Source organism: Neolamprologus brichardi, chromosome 14 (assembly GCF_056152115.1).
Source record: "Neolamprologus brichardi isolate AB-2024 chromosome 14, ASM5615211v1, whole genome shotgun sequence".
Classification (NCBI taxonomy): Eukaryota; Metazoa; Chordata; class Actinopteri; order Cichliformes; family Cichlidae; genus Neolamprologus; species Neolamprologus brichardi.
The window spans coordinates 34,845,497-34,864,794 of NC_142117.1; the positions used below are offsets into that span (position 1 = coordinate 34,845,497).

The 19,298-nt window shown below is 42.5% G+C and overlaps 2 protein-coding genes across 5 annotated transcripts in view; both read left to right on the forward strand.

The window, feature by feature from the left end:
• Positions 1–7,467, forward strand: LOC102785257 (uncharacterized). 3 transcript variants are annotated; one of them, XM_087851213.1, is made up of 8 exons: positions 1–288; positions 1,033–1,131; positions 1,212–1,413; positions 1,620–1,690; positions 1,899–2,021; positions 2,403–2,682; positions 3,149–3,894; positions 5,899–7,467. In XM_087851213.1, the coding sequence occupies exons 1-8, from the start codon at positions 133–135 to the stop codon at positions 6,163–6,165; spliced, it is 1,944 nt and encodes a 647-aa protein (XP_087707339.1). In that variant the 5' UTR covers positions 1–132; the 3' UTR covers positions 6,166–7,467. The 3 variants fall into 3 exon arrangements, with proteins under 3 accessions (XP_087707339.1, XP_087707340.1, XP_087707341.1); XM_087851214.1 differs by lacking the exon at positions 1–288 and adding an exon at positions 337–598; XM_087851215.1 differs by lacking the exon at positions 1–288 and adding an exon at positions 612–812.
• Positions 7,468–15,273: 7,806 nt separating this feature from the next.
• mark4b (MAP/microtubule affinity-regulating kinase 4b) overlaps positions 15,274–19,298 on the forward strand; it is a 55,667-nt gene continuing 51,642 nt past the window's right edge. For both annotated transcript variants that reach the window (XM_087851216.1, XM_087851217.1), the window contains exon 1: positions 15,274–16,330. In XM_087851216.1, coding sequence (XP_087707342.1) covers positions 16,283–16,330 — 48 coding nt within the window. In that variant the 5' untranslated portion in view covers positions 15,274–16,282. The remainder of the gene's footprint in view (positions 16,331–19,298) is intronic.

A 19,298-nucleotide genomic window follows, 5' to 3' on the forward strand; every position in this document is an offset into this window, starting at 1 on the left:
GGAAACAGTACATGGCTTCGTGTTGTGAATGATCGGCATGAGTTTTTTTTTCACCATAACAACAACAGTGCGGCAGCGCAGAAGTTTCATGACGCATTTGTAGATGCGAAATAAACATCACAATCAGTCAGCATGGCGGACCTGGAGCCGCGGGTTTGCGCCATTTTGGAGATAATGGTGAACGCGGCGGTGTCAGAGATGAACAAAGTTATCGGCGCCTCGGATCCTCCGCGTCCTCAAGAGACATCATGTGTGGCCGAAGACACGCACGGGTCCCCGGAGGATAAGGTATAAGGTGGTTTACGGTCGTCAGGTATCCGGGCCGGTTCTGGTCCCCGCATTGGTCCCGGTTTCTCACGAGCCGACGCTTCCGCCAACTGTCGTCCCGACAACCGGCCGAGCATAGAAATAGAAGAGCTAGCAGTTAGCTCCGGTTAGCTGCGAAAGAGCAGCAGGATGCCGCGCTGTCCTGCTGTATGGAGCATGTGTTTAGGCTAAACTTCGCGTAAATATGAGGGGCTGGTACACGAAGTCTGGGAGAATCCACCTCTGGGCGCCATTTTGGGTTGGGCAGCAGGCCCGGGCTTATCTATCTAGTGTATGTCTAGAAGCGCCTCAGCTACAGGTTTCCACAGAGCGCAGGATCGATTATCAGCTGATATCTGATCAATAACACACTCTTCTGTGATCATAATGACTGCCACAGAGTGTTACCCTGTTGTGCGGTTTTGGAGTTTTCCTTGTATACTTGTGATCCCGGGATCTGATTGGCTGATCAATATATCACATCATTGTTAGACCTGATTTTTTAGGTCAGGACTTTTCAATTATTCCACTTTTCTGAGTTTAAAGGAAAAGTTTTACCATCTTGCAGCGTGACAAAGTGCAATGTCCTCTTCACTTCATTAGATTACTGAACAACGCCGTCTCAGATTTTCTGATTATCTTTCAACTTGGACTATTTAATAAACCTTCCAGAATGAGTTTAAATCAGGTTCATTATTTGACGGTGGCCTGTGTTCTTCCCATCAGGTGATCCAGTTGAGCGTCTTCATGTCGTCTCTGGCTCAAGAAGCTGTGGAGAAGATCTGCCAGCTCTTCCATGAATGTTCCTCTGCGCTGCGGCTAGAAGTACACGACCTTTGTGCTTTAATTCATCCGCCCACTATAACAGTCCAGCAAGAAATCCTAAAGTAGTCCTTGTTTTGTAGGTGACGCAGGGTGTGGCAGAGATCGAGGACCTGAAGAGGAGACTGGAGGTCGCGGAGACGGAGTTGAAGCTGGCGCTCGAGGGCAGCGGAGGTCAGAAGGACGTGGAGGAGCTGACGGAGGGAGGCAGCGGGCAAAAGGAGGGGAGGGTGGACGTTGAGGTTGTTCAGCTCGAGCAACGCTCAGGGAGGAAGAGTCGCAGAAGTGAGGAGTTCTTCCTTTTAAACACATTAGTTAGCTTTTGTATTCCACAAGTGGTGTTGTTTTAAAACTCAAATCTCACGACTGAAAGGAAAAGAAAATATTTTTAACCTTTCTTTTTCATTTCTCTTGCCGTCTCCACTCTGTCTGTTGTATTTGACGAAGCAGAAGTGACCACAAACCTGATGTTTGTCTTTTGTTCTGCGTAGGTGTGGTTAGCGGGGACGCTGGAGTGAAGAGATCGCCCATAATTCATCTGTGGAAAGGCAGAACATATGATGTAAAGTCTTGCGTCTTTTTCCCATTTCTGTTTGTCATCTTCGCATCACTTGAACATGTTTATTCGCTGTTTCCAAATTGCATAGATTAGTCAGAAAATCTGACCAACTTAAAAATAAAGCAGGGCTGAACACAGGCTTTCCACAAGGTTTCAGATCCTGTGTGGATCCTGCCAACCTAAATTTGTCCTCATCCTTTCTTCTGGTCAGGACAGCATCCAGCCTGTTATAATAAAAGAAGAAGGGTTTGAGTGCTTAGCCGACCGGATGTCGTCTGACTCTGCTCAGTACAGAGATGAGTTTTGGCAGGATGAGGACGACCCTGACTACCAGGTTGGCTTCATTAATGTTTTTATATTAACTTACTTATTTCTTTTTTCACCTTGCAGCTTTATTATTTCATTGCATGTGCTTTTAAAAATAACTTATATATATGCTTTTAGATATTTTATTGTACTGTATTAAGAGATCGGTCCAATTCAATGTCAGCTGATGAACATTTTAGACAGAGTTGGGTTTTTCGGCATATTTCTTCACTTATACTAACACCCTTTTATTTAAATAAGAATTTATGATACCCAGAAACCTTTCAAGCACTGGAAACGATTAATTAATTCACTGGACTATTCATCGCCCATGAAATTGAATGAGTTAAGGTAACATTTGATGAGCTAAACCTGACAATCAACAATCATGCCTTTTCTTCTCTGGCAGGCGGAACCAGACGATCCAGATGATGTCGACCCAGGATACACCACCAGATCCAAGCGTGTTGCAAAGGGAAAGTCCCACCAAGCTCAAGCAAAGAAGGAGAGTCAGAAGGAGCAGCCTCTGAGCTGCAAACACTGCCGGAAAACCTTCACCAAGCTGCTGCAGCTCAAAGCCCACCAGGCCGTCCACGGGGCGAGCGCGGAAAAGCCCTTCCAGTGTTCTCAGTGTGGCCGAGGCTTTGCGTTCCAGCGAAGCCTCAGTGCTCACATGTTACTGCACACAGGTGAGCTCCGGCTTTATCCTTCATACTAAAGCAGGCACAGTCTGTACCCGTGCACACTGTGAAGGCAGGTTTGTTGGTGAAATTGGAGCAGAAAGAATCCACAAGCTGACCGACGTCCATCACTAACACACTCTTATTTCTTGGTGAAATGATGTATTGGTAAAGTTAAGTTAAACTAATATTGGCTAGTTTACAAAATCAAGAAAATCTTAGGGAGACAAAACAAACATTTAACTGGAGTTGCTAGGCTAGACAGCTAATTTAAATCAGTCTTTTGAGTTTTGTGGACTCCCAGAAATGTTTGGTCATGCCTCGTGTAAAGCACGTGACTGTTTTTGGAAAATTGTTTCTTTACACTGATGAGAATAACGAGACTCATTCAGTTAATCGGCTTAAAATGACATCAGAATTGTTTCGTACTCATCGTTGTTTGTTGGTGAGCGTGTTTTTGCTTTTCTGCATACAGGTGAGAGGCCACACACCTGTGATGTTTGTGGGAAAGGTTTCACCCTGAAGCAGCTCCTGAGAAACCACCAGCGTCTCCACGCTGACGTGCGGCCGTATCGCTGCGAGCAGTGCGGTAAGAGCTTTTACCGGGCGCACGGCCTGAAGATGCACCAGATGGTCCACACTGGGGAGCGTGCCTATAACTGCCAGTACTGCAACAAACGTTTCACAATACAAGGGAACCTGCAGCGCCACCTGCGCATACACACGGGCGAAAAGCCGTTCAGGTGCGAGACTTGCGGCAAAAGCTTCAACCAGGCCGACACTCTGAAAGGCCACCAGCGGATTCACACCGGCGAGCGCCCCTTCAGCTGCGACACTTGCGGCAAGCGCTTCATCCAGAAGAGCGCGCTGAAGATGCACCAGAAGACCTCTCACGTGGACGAGAAGTCGCTCGCCTGCGTCGCGTGCGGCACCACGGTGGCCTGCGTCGACTCGCTGCGCAAACACCTCCAGACGCACGCGGCGACTATTCCGTGCACCTGCGTGCTCTGCGGCCAGCGGCTCAGCTCCATCACCGAACTGCGCTCGCACCAGCAGCATCACACGGTGGACCGGCCTCACAGCTGCGGGCTCTGCGGCAAGAGTTTCAAGTCGTCCAGTTACCTGAAGATTCACCTGAAAACGCACAGCGGGGAGAAGCCGTTCTCCTGCGACATCTGCGGTCGCATGTTTACACAGCAAAGCAGCCTTAAGTCCCATCAGGTGGGTTTTTGCTGCTTGTTGCACAATGTGAAACTCATTCATGCAAATCAGTCCTCAACATTAGGACGGACACCCAGACTCCAGCCTTTTAAGATGCAATGTCTAAATAGTGTTCAGATAGAGAGTAGTGCTTGATGATTTTGGCTTCCAGCTGTTATAAAAACTGTGTGATCAGGATATAGCGATTACTTTTTTGTATTAATTTTTGCTTAAAAAAATTTGCTCTCCAAGCAGAGCCATCATTAACCGCTGCTTTTAAACATCTCTGATATGGTCTGCTTTCCGCACAGCAGATCCAAGGCACTAGTTAACTAACGGCTTTCCATGACTCGTCGTAGCTAACGTGCTGGTCTCCTGAGGTGCAGGTTTGCTGCTTCCTGGAGTCCTTCCGTCATTATGTGGTGTCTCAGGCTCCCACAGTGGAACCTGCAGGCTGGCAGGGACCAGTGGTTGCCCCTTGCGAGATGGGTTCTGTGGATAAAAACAACCACTCTTCTGGGTCTAAGTCCCCACCAGACAACTTCACCCGCGCCAACCTTATTTTTCCCTTCTCCCTTTGCTTTTCAGAGTTCATTAAATGTGCATTTGCTGTTAAATAATTGAGATTGCAGTAGTTATAAGCAGTGTTGGTCAAGTTACTTGAAAAAAGTAATCAGTAACTAATTACTGATTACTTCCCCCAAAAAGTAATCCCGTTACTTTACTGATTACTTATTTTCAAAAGTAATTAGTTACTTAGTTACTTTTTAAAAACACCATTTACAACCTGAATAGGTGATAAAGTGATAGATCTTTCAGCCCAATTCTACTTTTTCTGCATAATTCATCATACAAAATGTAATCAAATGGAAAAGTCTCTTTTTAAAACTTGTTTTATTAGTTTTAACCTTTTAACTTTATGCATCAAGCAAAAATTTAATTATATGCAACATTCACTGACTGGAAGAAATTTGTTTAACATTTAAACTTATTTTCTGCACATTCCAGCACATAATTTGTGTTTACACTCACTCTTTCAAATAGATGCAAGTAAAACACAGCAGAAAATAAATAAAGTCAAAGACTAGCGGTCCTTTGGCTCTATTTTCACCTGTAAAGCAGGAGTGAGGTAGGCGGAGGTTTACCCTGGTGCAGGTGTGCGGCAGCGGTCAGTGGAAGAATCCGCCAGTTTCTCTGTGAGTTTCCTTTTACGTCGTAGCTACTCAGTGCTTGCTTGGAAGTTTAGGTTTTTGGGTTTTTTTCGCTGTAAAAATAAGTTTTCTTCCCACGCACAGCGGACACTAATGTTTTTGTCACTTTTTATGGAATCAAACTCAAAGTAAGGTCAGTACTTCCACGCTTTAAACGCTGCACGCTCATACTCTCTCCCGCACTCGATATATTATCCATTGTTGATCTGCACACAGCTGTTGTCACCAACGTCGCACTCGCTTACGTCACTGTCATGAGACATTCTTGCAAAGAATCACGGTTTTAGTAACGCAGTAACACAGCGTTCCTACGGGAAAGTAACGGTAATCTAATTACCGTTTTTGCAATAGTAATCCCTTACTTTACTCGTTACTTGAAAAAAGTAATCGGATTACAGTAACGCGTTACTGCCCATCTCTGGTTATAAGTATAATTGGGATTATGGTTTGTCCCATACTTGAGCAGAGGCTGAACTGCAGCTGCATCAGAATAATGAAGCCAATTATTCATTAGTTATGATGGAGATAAAAAATAACTCTTTGCTTTGTGGTCCAGTAATCAAGGTGTGGTTAGAGGCCCAGATTGAAATGCTACACCCTGAGTAACCCTGTAAAGTGACAGATGATTGTTAGAATTAAGCAATGGTCTGAGATTAACTTCATGTGTATGTTTATGAGTACACCTTGTGTAGATGTGTCGCAGTTTCCCTCCTTCTACAGCAGCTGTAGCTGAACACGTCTGCTGCAGTGGAAGTAACCTTGTGGGTAATTTAGTAAAGATTTAAACATGTTGTTTCAATGTTCTCTGCCAAAGGTGGTCCACACAGGAGAGAAACCTTTCAGCTGCGACACCTGCGGGAAATGCTTTAGCAACACCGGCAACTTGAACCGACACCAGCGCATCCACACGGGGGAGAAGCCGTTCAGCTGTGACACGTGTGGGCGGAGCTTCAACCAGGGCAACAGCCTGAAGGCGCACCAGCAGATTCACACCGGGGAGAAGCAGTTCATGTGCGACAAGTGCGGCAAGAGTTTCTCCTACCTGAGGAACCTGAAAGACCACAAGTGCTTCTATGTCTGAAGCTAATCTGTGAGGCGATGTCAGGTTAGCTGGGACTGAGTTAACACTGAAAGCGATTTTGGTGATTGTAAAGCTGGTTTTCTTCTGTCACTGCCAAGAAAGTGACGCAGGTAGATACGGTGTGGAATTTATAATGGTGGAAAAACAATGTGAAGAGTGTTACAGCATCTGTCTGTGAGAATAACTGACAAAACTGCATTTCCAACGTTAAAACTAAACAGAGAGAGTTTTAGCTCCTGACGTGAGTGCATTTATCACTGAACTAAGAAAAGCCTGGGTCAAAATGATCTTCAGCTTCTTGCCTTTTGTCAGCGTGATGTAACTGAAAAGCCAAAAGCAGATTTTTACCACCACAGTTGGTATTAACGAGCCACAGAAGCAGCTGATCCGTATTAAAGACGAGGCATTTTGCAGCATTTTGCCCTTTGGTAATGATTTCTTGTTATCGCGACTCACTCGCAGATGGACGGGCCAGATGCTTCAGCTCAGCGTAACATTTAAAGCTCTTTGCCAGGGAGACTGAAGTTTGGCTTTTCTTACCTAGCGAACACATTTTGTATCGAAACGTGAGTATTTTCTGTGTGAATTTGTACCGACTCACCGATAGTGCTCGCGATGAGGATGGGCTGTGTTTACATCGCATCACGTGCAGCACCACCACAGCACCTTTTCACACGTGTGAAAGCAAGCAAGTTTCACTATGAGCAACACGTGCTCGTGCTTTCAGAGGTAGCATGAACGGTTTTACTTTCCACAGTTACAGTTCTGTCGAAATAGGATCGCTATTGCATCTGCAGGCATTGATATTTGGCGCCGCGGCTCTGTTTGGGGTCTTCCCGTCCTTCCGCACATATACATGGAAAGCCTAAAGGCAGTCAGTTTGACTCTGTGGCCTGTTAGAAAAAATGCTGTGCTCGGTATAGCGGTAATCTGTGGGCAGCTGTTACATTATATTCCTCATCTGGGCTGTATAATGTGTAAAAATGGGATGTCTGATGTCGTTGTGCGGCTGATATTTATAACGGTGCAACTCAAAGAGTGCTTTTCTGTCTTTTTCTCTCTTTTTTTAACATCATCTCACATGATGAGCGTCACTACGTGAATGCCTTGTATGCATACAAAGAACCGGTGTGCTGAGAACATAACATACTGAAAGTATTATTTTGTGAAAATACTTTATTTGTAACTTCTCTTGTGGAGAGGATATTCACTCAACCTTGTAACTGAGTTCAATTCATAAAACAGTGAAATGTAAACATGCTTCCTTTTTGTCTTTCTTAATGATTAAAGAGCTTGAAATATGTTTGTTTTTGATCAGAAACAACAGTTTTACAGGAACACATGTGTCGCCTTCACATCCTTACTGGAAGATGTATTCAATTTAAAGTTTCTGTTGCCTTTGAACAAGAATACTTTCAAGTCAAGAGCAGAAATGCAAAGAAAATAATTATAAACAGTGTTGGTCAAGTTACTTGACTAATTACTGATTACTTCCCCAAAAAAGAAATCCAGTTACTTTACTGATTACTTATTTTCAAAAGTAATTAATTACTTAGTTACTTAGTTACTTTTTAAAAACACGATTTACAACCTGAATAGGTGATAAAGCGATAGATCTTTCAGCCCAATTCTACTTTTTCTACATAATCCATCATACAAAATGTAATCAAATGGAAAAGTCCCTTTTTAAAACTTGTTTTATTAGTTTTAATCTTTTAACTTTATGCATCAAGCAAAAATTTAATTATATGCAACATTCTCTGACTGGAAGAAATTAGTTTAACATTTAAACCTATTTTCTGCACATTCCAGCACATAAAATAAACTTCCACCGAGTGCTTGCTTGGAAGTTTAGGGGTTTTTTCGCTGTAAAAAGAAGTTTTCTTCCCACGCACAACGGACACTAATGTTTTTGTCACTTTTTATGGAATCAAACTCAAAGTAAGGTCAGTACTTCCACGCTTTAAACGCTGCACGCTCACATTCTCTCCCGCACTCGATATATTGTCGGTTGTTGATCTGCACACAGCTGTTGTCACCAACGTCGCACTTGCTTACGTCACTGTCATGAGACAGTGACGTAAGCAAAAAATCACGGTTTTAGTAACGCAGTAACGCAGCGTTCCTACGGGAAAGTAACGGTAACCTAATTACCGTTTTTGCAATAGTAATCTCTTACTTTACTGGTTACTTGAAAAAAGTAATCGGATTACAGTAACGTAATACAAGTAACGCATTACTGCCCATCTCTGATTATATATAATAATTTTCAGAAGAAATGTGGAAGTTGAGGAGACAGAAGGGTTTGGAACTCAATCAGATTTTTTTTAGATGAATAAACACCTCAAAGCAATGAAGTGGCATCTCTGAGAGATCATTATTGCCTAACGCTAACAGAGGATTTGTTAGATCCGTGTAGTAATGGCACCTTTGTGGTTTCTGTTAAGTTTCATCTTTATTAAACCAAAAAAAAGATCTGAGATAAATTCCAAACTGTTTCTCTTAGTCTTAAGTCATATTAATTAATAATCCCCCACTGATCCAGTTTAACTGTTCATGAATAGATTTGTGTGTAGCATATTGCAATTTTGATGTGGTATCCCACAAATAATTACAATATTTAGTAATTTAAGCCGATGTTCACGTTGCTTTGCTGGGCCTTATTATAACTGCTGTAATCGAATCTGTTCATGAATAGATTTAATTTTTTTTTTTTACTGTCTATCCTGGCAGGACGTCACAGAGCAATGAGACTTAGAAGAAAGCTGCAAACTGCACCATCCTCAAGATGTTCGGCTTTGTTGTTGTTATGTTCACCTCTTTGCCAAGAGGTGGCGCTACAAACCTATATTATAGTCCAGATAAATCCATGGAGCTCCTTGGATGGCACTCATTTCTCCTCAGTGTTGCAGAGTAGGTCCAAAGTTCCTTTTCAGTTCTCTTTCGCCTTTTTGAGGGGAACTTTATTTTCAGTTATTTTCCTAAATGAGTGAAGAGGTGTCTTTCTGTTTAATTCTTTCTTACGTTTCCAGCATTTCATCTCTAACTTTTAGGTTTAATTGCAAACAAAGAGTACACAACACATTTGAACTGTTTAACCCTCTGGGAAAGCAGAAAGCCGGCTTCATTAGCTACATCATCAGAGTTTGTTTGGGGTTTTTTTTATAATTTCACACACAAGAACATTCAGCCTGTCGTGACTGCTTGTCAAAAACTGCTCTTTCTGTGAATTTACTGAGAAAGACCAGTGTTGTTCCCTGGTGGCTGCTTTTCATTGTTTCATCGGTGCCTCCTTTTAAATCCATGTAAATGACGTCAGTGTGCACATTTAGCAGCTGGCTATGAGCTCCGTGCTGCACCGACTGCCTGAGCAGCCACAGGGCTGTACAGTAGGTCAGACTGGCTGTAATCCCTTCCAGATTACAGTCCAGGGTATCGTGGGAGGAAGTGTGGGGGATTGGCAGAGAAACAACTTGTTACAGCTGGCTTCCTACCAAAGAGGAGATAAGGAGAGTCTGTTTGTGTTTTGCTTCTCATGTTTGGGTTCTTCTTCTCTTTTTTGAACGCCTCCAGGTTTAGGAAAATCTTTTATTCAGTAATGTTTATACGCTGATTTAAAGAAGGCTGAATATTTTTCATATCACACATGGGAGAAATCACACCTCCCAGTTTCACAGTTTTTAAAATATACTGATTAATGATCATTTGTTAATATTCTCTTTTTGTACAGTCTGTCAATACACCTCAGGAACAAATATTTATATTATAATATACATATTATATAATACATGTTATTACATGATATACATTTTATATGTTACAATGTGAATTTTAGTGGTTCTTTTAAAACAATAATCAAATTTAGTGAAACAGTTTTCACTAATTTAAAAGTGTATGTTTGTACTCTTAGGTTTGCAGAAAGAACTCCACACTGTTTTGCCTTAAAGTTCAAAGAGATAATTTGGACTTGATTGATTGATTGATTGATTGATTGGTTGGTTGGTTGGTTGGTTGGTTGATTGATTTTTAATCTTAGAAAAGTCCTGACTATGATGTTTGCAGATCACATTTTAGTGAGAGTAGGGAGCAGGTGGAAGAGAGTTTGGGGAGGTGGAGGTATGCTCTGAGGGGAGGAGAAATGAAAGTCGGTAGAAGCAGGACAGAATACATGTGTGACTGAGAAGAAGTTGGAGATGCAAGGAGCACAGATAGTGTAGAAAGTTAAAGGAGTTTAAATACCTGGAGTCAACCATCCAAAGCAATGAGCAATGCACAAGAGAGGTGATCAAGAGGGTGGAGACGAGTGTTAGGGGTGATTTGTGACAGAAGGATAGCAGCAAGAGTGAAGGAGAAGATGGTAATGAGACCTGCTATGATGTGTGATTTGGAGACAAAAACACAGGAGGTCGAGCTGCAGATGAAAATGTTTTATTGGGAGTGAGCGGGACGGGATTAGAAATGAGTACATCAGAGGGACAGTTCAGGCTGAGAGGCTGGAGACAAGGTTAGAGAGGTGAGGCTGAAATGGTTTTGACATGTGCAGAGGAAGGTTGGAGATTTATGGGACAAAGGATGTTGAAGATGAAGCTGCATCGCAGGAGGAAAAGAGGAAGACCTCAGAGGAGGTTCATAGATAATCCACTGTGACAACCCCTAAATCAGGGGTGGGCAATTCCAGGCCTCGAGGGCCGGTGTCCTGCAGGTTTTAGATCTCACCTTGGGTCAACACACCTGAATCACATGATAGTTGATTACCAGGCCTCTGGAGAACTCCAGGACATGTTGAGGAGCTAATTTAGCCATTTAAATCAGCTGCGTTGGTTCAAAAAACCTAAAACCTGCAGGGACACCGGCCCTCGAGGCCTGGAGTTGCCCACCCCTGCCCTAAAGGAAGCAGGCGAAAGAAGAAAAAGAAGAAGCACATAAATCTTCACCTGCAGAAGGAATTCCTGCAAAGTGCTGCTCAAAGGACATCGTACCGTGATCACATAAAGAGAAATTTCACCTTTAACCTTTGGGATCAAAAAGAAGCCTGAATGACTGCAGAACTGTGCTTCTATCTTGTCCTTTTGTCTTTTTTCTTGCTTTAGACCCTAGACTCCAAATCTTGGGGGTTATCTACTGGTTTTTGGATTAAGATAAGAAGTAGGTTAGAGACTGAGAAACAATTGGGTTATGAGTGATGTTGTGATAGTTCTGATGCCCTCGGGGCGAGCATGAGTCACCGCCTGTATTGATCCCTGCTGACGCGCTCAGAGCAGCACAAATCACTAGCTGTTATCCACACACACAAACAAGCCCATCACGCCACACAGAAACACATTCACCCACCGCCACCGCCACCTTTTCCGTAGCCCATTAGATATATCGACAATTCCACATTCACTTTTGTGTTTGTCTTTTTTTGCTCTAATAGGTTTATGCACAGCTGACCGAGCAGTAACGTTAATGCTGCCGGTATACTCTGTGACATTGCGTTGAGTACAGGCTCTCCATGGAAATACGGACTGCTGCTCTGGTTGTTCGTTCCAGCATCGATTCGCGTGCAGTTGCAGCAGCAGCAGCAGCAGCAGCTCTGCCTCTATTCTCCGAGGGATGCCAGTGAATGTGCCTGTGTGCTGCTCACCTTTCCCTTACAGTATCAGGCCCTCAGTCTGCAGGGGCTCAGGCCACTGAAGCGCTCAGTCTCAACCAGGAAGGAGCAGTGCTGAGGAAGGATGAGGCCCTGGGTTCGCTCCAACAGGTCCAGATCAGTCCAGGTAAGGTTTGTGCTTCTTATTCAAAATGTAAACACGTGACACCTTGGGAGATAAAGATAGTCTTAACTGTCTTAAATTAGAGTAATAACTAATGTAGTTTAATGGAGGAGTGTTCAAAAGAATGACAAATTACACCACAAGCTTTAGTCGGCGCTTCTATTAGACTATTCAGAAAACTCCCGATTAAAGTGTACAAACATCAACAAAAAAATAATACTCTCAGTCCAATCCCATCCACACTCTCTACAACACAAAGGTCATAGTAAAGATTAAAGTGTTAAAGGAGAGAAAAGAGTACTCCCTTTACAACCTTCATGAATGCAGGCTTTGCTGCAGGACTTAGTCTGCATTAGCTTTAGAAAAAAAGGTGTTTGGGCTCTTTCTGTGAACACACGGCAGCAATAAATCTGCTTAGCAAAAACAAACAGCGGTAACTGGCTTTAAACTGCACACATCCCCCTCCTGGGCAGATGAGCTCATTAAATCCTGAATTATATTGTTTGGTGCATATATCTGTTTTCATATTTAATTTGCAAGCTTCCATAAAAGTGGGTTTGAATTCTGCTGCAGATGCCTCTCTTTGCAAATCTTTCCTCATTATCTCTGCGGCGGTAGAGACAATTCACAGTGGAGGTAAAGACGCTTTGATTGAATCAGCGTGATACGAGATAAAACATGTGAATTTAAATTTTACAAAAACAAAACAGTGTACTGGTGATCATTGGGGTTCAGTGCAGAGAAGCATAAGATGGGCTTCTCTCTCTACGTGTGATCAGAAGTGAGCTGGGCCAAGCGGTTTAGATGCTTTGGTTTATACTGGAGGCATCATGGCGTGCTTACCTCTGGCTCTAAGCATAAAAACTCCTCAGATCTCCCATTCAAAGTTTTGTCTACTATTTGTGCATATATGACATTTTTACATCATACGGATGGCAATAAAAGGTCTGCAGTACAATTCAAAGCCTCCACTGTGGGGTAGAAAATGCCCTCAAAACCAGTAATGAATCAATATAATGCTGTAGTGCACTGCAGCCTGATTATGTAGAGGATAACATAGAAAGTGATAATATTTGATTTCCTGGGGTTTTGATTATCTTTCAATGAGCTCTTAAAGGGGGCATGTTTTCAGGTTTAATATTAAACAGTATTATTTGCTAATAGTTCTTGTCTGTTAATCAATAACAGCAAAAATATCACAGGAGACGTGCAGCAGCTGTTCCTTTCGATTGTTATTTTTTACTTGTTTTTAACAATGAGCAGACCTGCTGTTTAATTCATACTTTAAATGATCAACAAATGTTACTTCCTTTGTGATTTTCAGCAAAAGCAGAAACAGATTTCTGGTAATATTAGCCTGCTCTCTCTGTCTCACACACACACACACACACACACACACACACAAGCATGTCTGTATGAATGGAGTAATTGTGCCTTCATGCACACTGGGGGGGAAGGGTGTTGTGTTCTGATGCTGTTGGAAACGTGGTGTTTTGTTTTAGCTTTGCGTGCACATGAAACACAGAGCTTAACTTATCTGGGTGAATATTTCAGCCTGCATGATGAGCGTCTTCAAATTTCAAGCAACCACAGAAATAAGGCTGGTGTATTATTCGAGCTCTCATTTACAGCCAGAAAGAGGCATAATAGGTCAGGACTAGTGTATAGGATGGTGACCTCAATTTATCAGAGGTCAGTCACCATAATGTGGTTCAATGACTTTTTAGAAGCCGTATCCTCGACATGGTCCCCAAAATTTAGGGTCCAGCTTTAGGGTCCAGTTTCTGCAAAGCTCTGGCTTTTGGAAAACTACAGGCTAGAGGGATTAAACTTTGCCTTATCCCTATTTATTTTTCACAGTCCTTTCTCAAGTGTTTCCCTCTGCCTCACAGAAGCTGGCTGCAGATTTAGACATTTAAGAAAACAACAAATCAACCAGTGTCCTCTCACGTGTGCCAAACAAACACACATTTCTGTGCCTCACATTGAAAGGCTTGGAAATGCAACAAATTCACTCACTATTGATTTATAGTCATTAGTTAGATAGTGTGTCTGTGGGCCATGCACATAAAACAGCCCTTTGTATGTTGTGTGTAATTTTAAAATGTTAAAACTTACTTTAAATGTACTTGTTATCTAATAAATGTGATTTTTAAAGGTACTTTTTGTAAATACTATCTATAAAATTTAACCCGATCTTCCACCACCAGGGGGCGGTGTTTCACAGGTGTGCTGAAATTCTTTTGACTTTCAGTTTTTAGCCCTGCCTCCATTTCTTCAAGCGGCTTAGCACTGTAAATATTTCTTTTTTCATAATGACTTGCCTGATTGAATTGCTGCACCATGTTCTAGTATAAATGAGCAGAAGTACCGATAATGACTCTTCCACAGTCATCAGCAGTTTTAATTATTCTTCAATGGCTGCCTATTTTTTTTTTTTAGAATTGATTTTAAGATTTTACTTGTTTCATTTAAAACACCTCATGTCTTGCCTGCTGCTTCCATAACAAAGAGAGGTTTTCAGCCAGAAACCTGCTTAGTTTCCCACCTCACACTTATTAGTTATTATCATATCATATTGCTTTAAAGAATTTAAATAACTTTTACATTTCTTTTTGACTTCTCTTTTGTTTTGAAGGTTTAGATTATATATACTTAAAGATGTCATTTCTTAGCTCACAAGTTACTTTTAAGAGTTTCTCTTACATTTTGCGTGGCTCTGTTTCAAACTTAAATGGTGGAACTTTTATTTATTTATTTTTCATTTTGTAAGACGCTATAAAGGATGTATCTACGCATTATGAAGTCACCCACTGGTTTATAAAGCCCAGAGCTAAGCATTTTCACCACTGCCATCTTAGTGTTTTGAAACTGGATGTGATATGTAAGTGGTGAACCTGATTGTAAAACTCCACTATCAGTGAGTCGTTAGTCATGGGCCTATGTGAAACACAGAATGACCAAACCTTTTAATTTTCTATGCAATATGTGATGAAAATAGCGACGGAGCCCATAAACGCACCATGAAAGAGTTCACTGAGGTAAGGGTTGTCTCCTGCTGGTCATTACAAGGAATGCAGATAAAAGACACTTTCAGGCCTTTTTAAATCAACCTTTATTAACACAATATATATCTGTATAGGACATGAAGTCATAGCGGCTGTTTCCTAAAATCCTGCTGATAGCTTTTCTTCATCCTGGAAAGTTTACCATGGGTCTACAAGTATCTTTATTTTTCGAGCTCTGATAGATGGCCGGAAGACAGATTTTTTTGCGGGGTACTTGAAGGCAGCTCGACAGATGAGAGAATAGCGCGTGTCTGTGTGCGCGTGCGTGGAAGGCAGCAGCCCTGCCTACCGTTGACGTTCCCCACTCTTTCTCTTGTCACTGTTTTTCGGGAGGCGAACTGGGGGAGAGGTCCGCTCTTCTCTCGTCTTTCTTAGAAAACAGATGGTGTGTTCGTGACCCGGCGGAGACGTATCTTCGCCCTCACACGCCGGCGACTTCTTCAATTACCGCTGCAGCACTTTTAACCAAATCAAAGAGGAGAGGAGCCAAGGGCGGACTGGACAGAGAGGAAGAACCAACCATAGGACTCACACACTGGGAGGCTGCACGTCCGCCTGCTCTCTTCAATACATTGATTTATTTACCCGGGCCCTGAACGTCTCCCGGTGTCCAGAAGTGCTGCCTCAGCCGGTTCCTGCTTCCTTTTAAACTGACTGCGTCTTCGTGGACTGTCCCCCAGAATTATTCAGCAAGCTAACAGGAACACACAAAGTCCCCTGCTTTTTTTCTTCTGAATTCAGACCGTGGTGGCCAGAGGGACACTGAGTCCTCGCCTCTGTTTCCTCTTATCAGCCCCTATCGGTTGCTGTGTTTTCCACCGGCTGTGCGCGCTTTCCTCCTTTCTCAGCAGAAGACGATGCAGGTAGAGGTAAACCGGTGACCACAGGGGCTGTTTTGTTAACTATCCAGCAGCGTGTCAACAGAGATGAGAGGATAGCGTCTGGGAGGGGATTTGGGGGAAAGCGAAGCGCTAAGTGCGGGGTTCCGTGTTGGTTTTCCTTCTTCAGATGAGGCAGAAACACCATAAAGACATGAAGTGGATGTAGCCAACCGGCTCAGTTTTTTTAAAGCATCAGTTTAAGCTGGATCACTGTCTTGGTGATCTGTGCTGCCTTCGCGGACTGTGACAATGAGGATTTTATGAGAAGTGAAGCCTTTTCCCCTCTATCTACATACAGCCAGGCTAGTGTGGGGTGGCATTTCTTTCTTTCTTTCTTTTTCACCCGGTGTGAACACAACCCAGACTTTTTTTTCTCTCTCCTGGACGGCGAAGCTCACTCAGGGACAAGAAAATGTCTTTACGCACAGCACTGCCTGGGAACGAGCGGAACCCGGACCATGTAAGTAGATAATTAAAAACCATAGGCGTCTGTCTGTGAGAGGTTGCACTTAGGTTTTTATTATGCTTTTCAAGGAGCTGGTCATAATAACCCCCGTCAGCCCGCGGGCCCAGAGATTAGTCTGCCATGTGCAAAGAGCAGCTGCAATCAAGCAAGGCGACGTAGACGCGCTAATCTCCCCTAGCTCATTTGGGACAGGGTGCAGTTGGACACACATGCTGTCCAGGATGGAGATATGAAGATTAGACTTTCACCTCCACCGGTGTTTTCATTGCGCATGTTTACCCTCCCCTCAGCTCTCAGCTGATCAATAATTAATGCATCTGATGCAAGACCACCCATCCAACCCTCACCTCCACTCCATCACCTCCACCCTGTCTGGCCCGCCCAGTTTCCACTTTAATAAAACCGCGACAGAAAGCTCAGTGGGCAGCTCAATATTGCGAAATCTGCTGTGTCAGGCTAGCCTGGTCCATCCTGCTGATAGCCTTCTGTGTCTGTGGCAGCGTGGGATTTTGGCAGACTGGGTTTGAGTTATGTGTTCTTGATTCAATTTTTAGTGTTTGTAAATATACTTGTAATTACTGTGAACCTCTCTAATGTCCTATGACATCAGTTGAGCAGCTGTGCAGAATATCCCCACCTCTGTCTCAAGGGCACCCAGCTCAAAGCAGCCTGGAAAATCACTCTTTTTGGATGTGAAGGTCTAACAAAGACCACTTCCTCTTAGTGCAGCTAACAAAACACTGAATACTTCCTTTCCTGCTTTTTAAGGTTATTTAAAGTGTATGCTGTCACTACCTCAGGCCCTGTATATCTTTTGTTTAGATAGGTGCAAATATTTCCAATACCAATAGTGTCTCTTATTGAATTTTCCTGCATCCAGGGTTCTCAAAGTGCAGACCCGAGGCCAGTGGTGGCCCTTAGTAACATTTATTTGTGGTCATGAACACGACAAGGAATGATAAAGCACACACAATGTTTCCCACATTTCACAGAGGGATTGTAGGTATTGGTAATAACTAATTATTGCAAACGTGTGGAAGATTTGGACTGCTGCACTACAACAATAAGAAAGCAAGACCTTTAGAAGTGTAGCTAACAAACGACAGCTTTTAAACATGTAAACCTGAAGGGTTGCAGACGTGTATCAGTAGCTACTGATGAGAAACCTGCTTAGTGAAACAGCAGCTGACATCCCAAGGAAGTTAACGTTAACAGCATCCATCCTCAGGACACTAAGACATAATAGACTAATTTTAACCTAACTGTCTCAGGATATATCAGAGGATCAGACTCATTCCAGTGAAAGGAGCTGAAATATATGATGCTGAAGTTGGTGGAGAATGATATACTGGAATCTAGGCAGTGTAAGACCTGAAGTTAGGCTCACAAACAGCATTCCTGTGAAGGTGTACAAATCTTCGAGCATTCAATGGGCGAATTAGACTTTACTTAGATGCAGTGCCTCTATGAATTGACAACAAGTACATTATTAGCAGGACTGCAGCCAAAGATCATTTTGGTAGTCGGCTAATCTGCCAATTTTTCTTCGATTACTCAACAATTATTTCAATAACTCTTATCTCCTTTTCCTGTGGGCAAACCTGTTCTAGGCTCCAGTGCCTCACCTCCTCGAGTCTCTCCCCCCCCCCCCCCCCCCCCCCACCAGATTAGCTACTTAATGTTAGGTGGAAAAGGTTTGCTATAATGTTAATGTGTGTAAAAGCTAAACAAACAAACTAGGAGACAGTGTAGCTATCTCTGTTTAATGGTTTACTATCGCATTTCACTCATTAGCTGCCAAAAAGAGATTTTTTCTGCCAAAAACTGATTTCTAGTATTTGCCAAATATTAACTGCCCGTATTTAAACTGCTCTAAATAATGTTTTGGCCTATAATTTGTGAAACAAATGTCAAATGTATCCCTATCAAGTCATCTTGAGCCACAAACAGCATTCCTATCAAAAGGTGGAAGCCCAAAAGTGACGTTTATATCCTTTATTTATCCAGTTAAAATGTCTCATTGACGTTAAAAAATATATTTTTAAGAGTAATCTGGCCAAGAGGATCGCAGAAATTGCAACAAATATAATAATAGGTTTAAAAAGATGTGTTATGTGGCCAAAAAGAACCGGATTGGTTTGAGTGTAGGTACAATAACACATAAAGTCATAAGATACTTGGAAAACAGGTAATTTTTGCATTTTATATATAATCACTTTGTAAATCATGTTCACCAAAGTCTATTTACCAATATAAGTGAAGACATGACACATAAAAACATTGGAAATCAGTTTTAAGCAGATGATCATTTTTTTGGCACAACAGCAGCGTTTTTAAATGCTTGTGCACTGCAGTAGTGCAGTCGCGTTCGGAAAGCTCTGCTTTGCACTGTCTGTCCTGACGAACAAAATTAACTGTTTGGGATTTCCTTACCTGGATCATTGAGCATGCATCAAGACATTCTTCTTCGTTGGTATTGAGTGCAGTCTTGGCAGACGATAAGGGCGATTAATGGCCACCATAGCTTCCTGCAGTATATTACAGTTACAAAAACACATTTATGTGGTATAGTATATGACGCATCGACAATAAAATTCTGCTTCCGCATCATCGAGTATGTTGATGAATCGTTGTAGCCCTAATTTTTAGTAGCATTTTTTTGATTAATAATCATTCAGTCCTCTTGCTCTTATTTTAAAAGAGGATGCTAAATTGAACTTGCTAGTGTCTCCAGTCTAGTCTTTCCCTGCTGGGTGGCTTGTAAGGATGTTGTTGCTCTGAGCTGTCTTTACTGTCCGATCCATTGCTCAGACAGATTTGAAGTCCATTGTCTTGGATTGCAGCTGCCGGCAGTAATCTGGAACCTGCACCATATAGAAAGATAGTACACTACACTAAGTTCACAGAGTACCACGATTGCAAGCAGCAGTCCAGGACCATGGACTTTGAGTCCATAGACTGG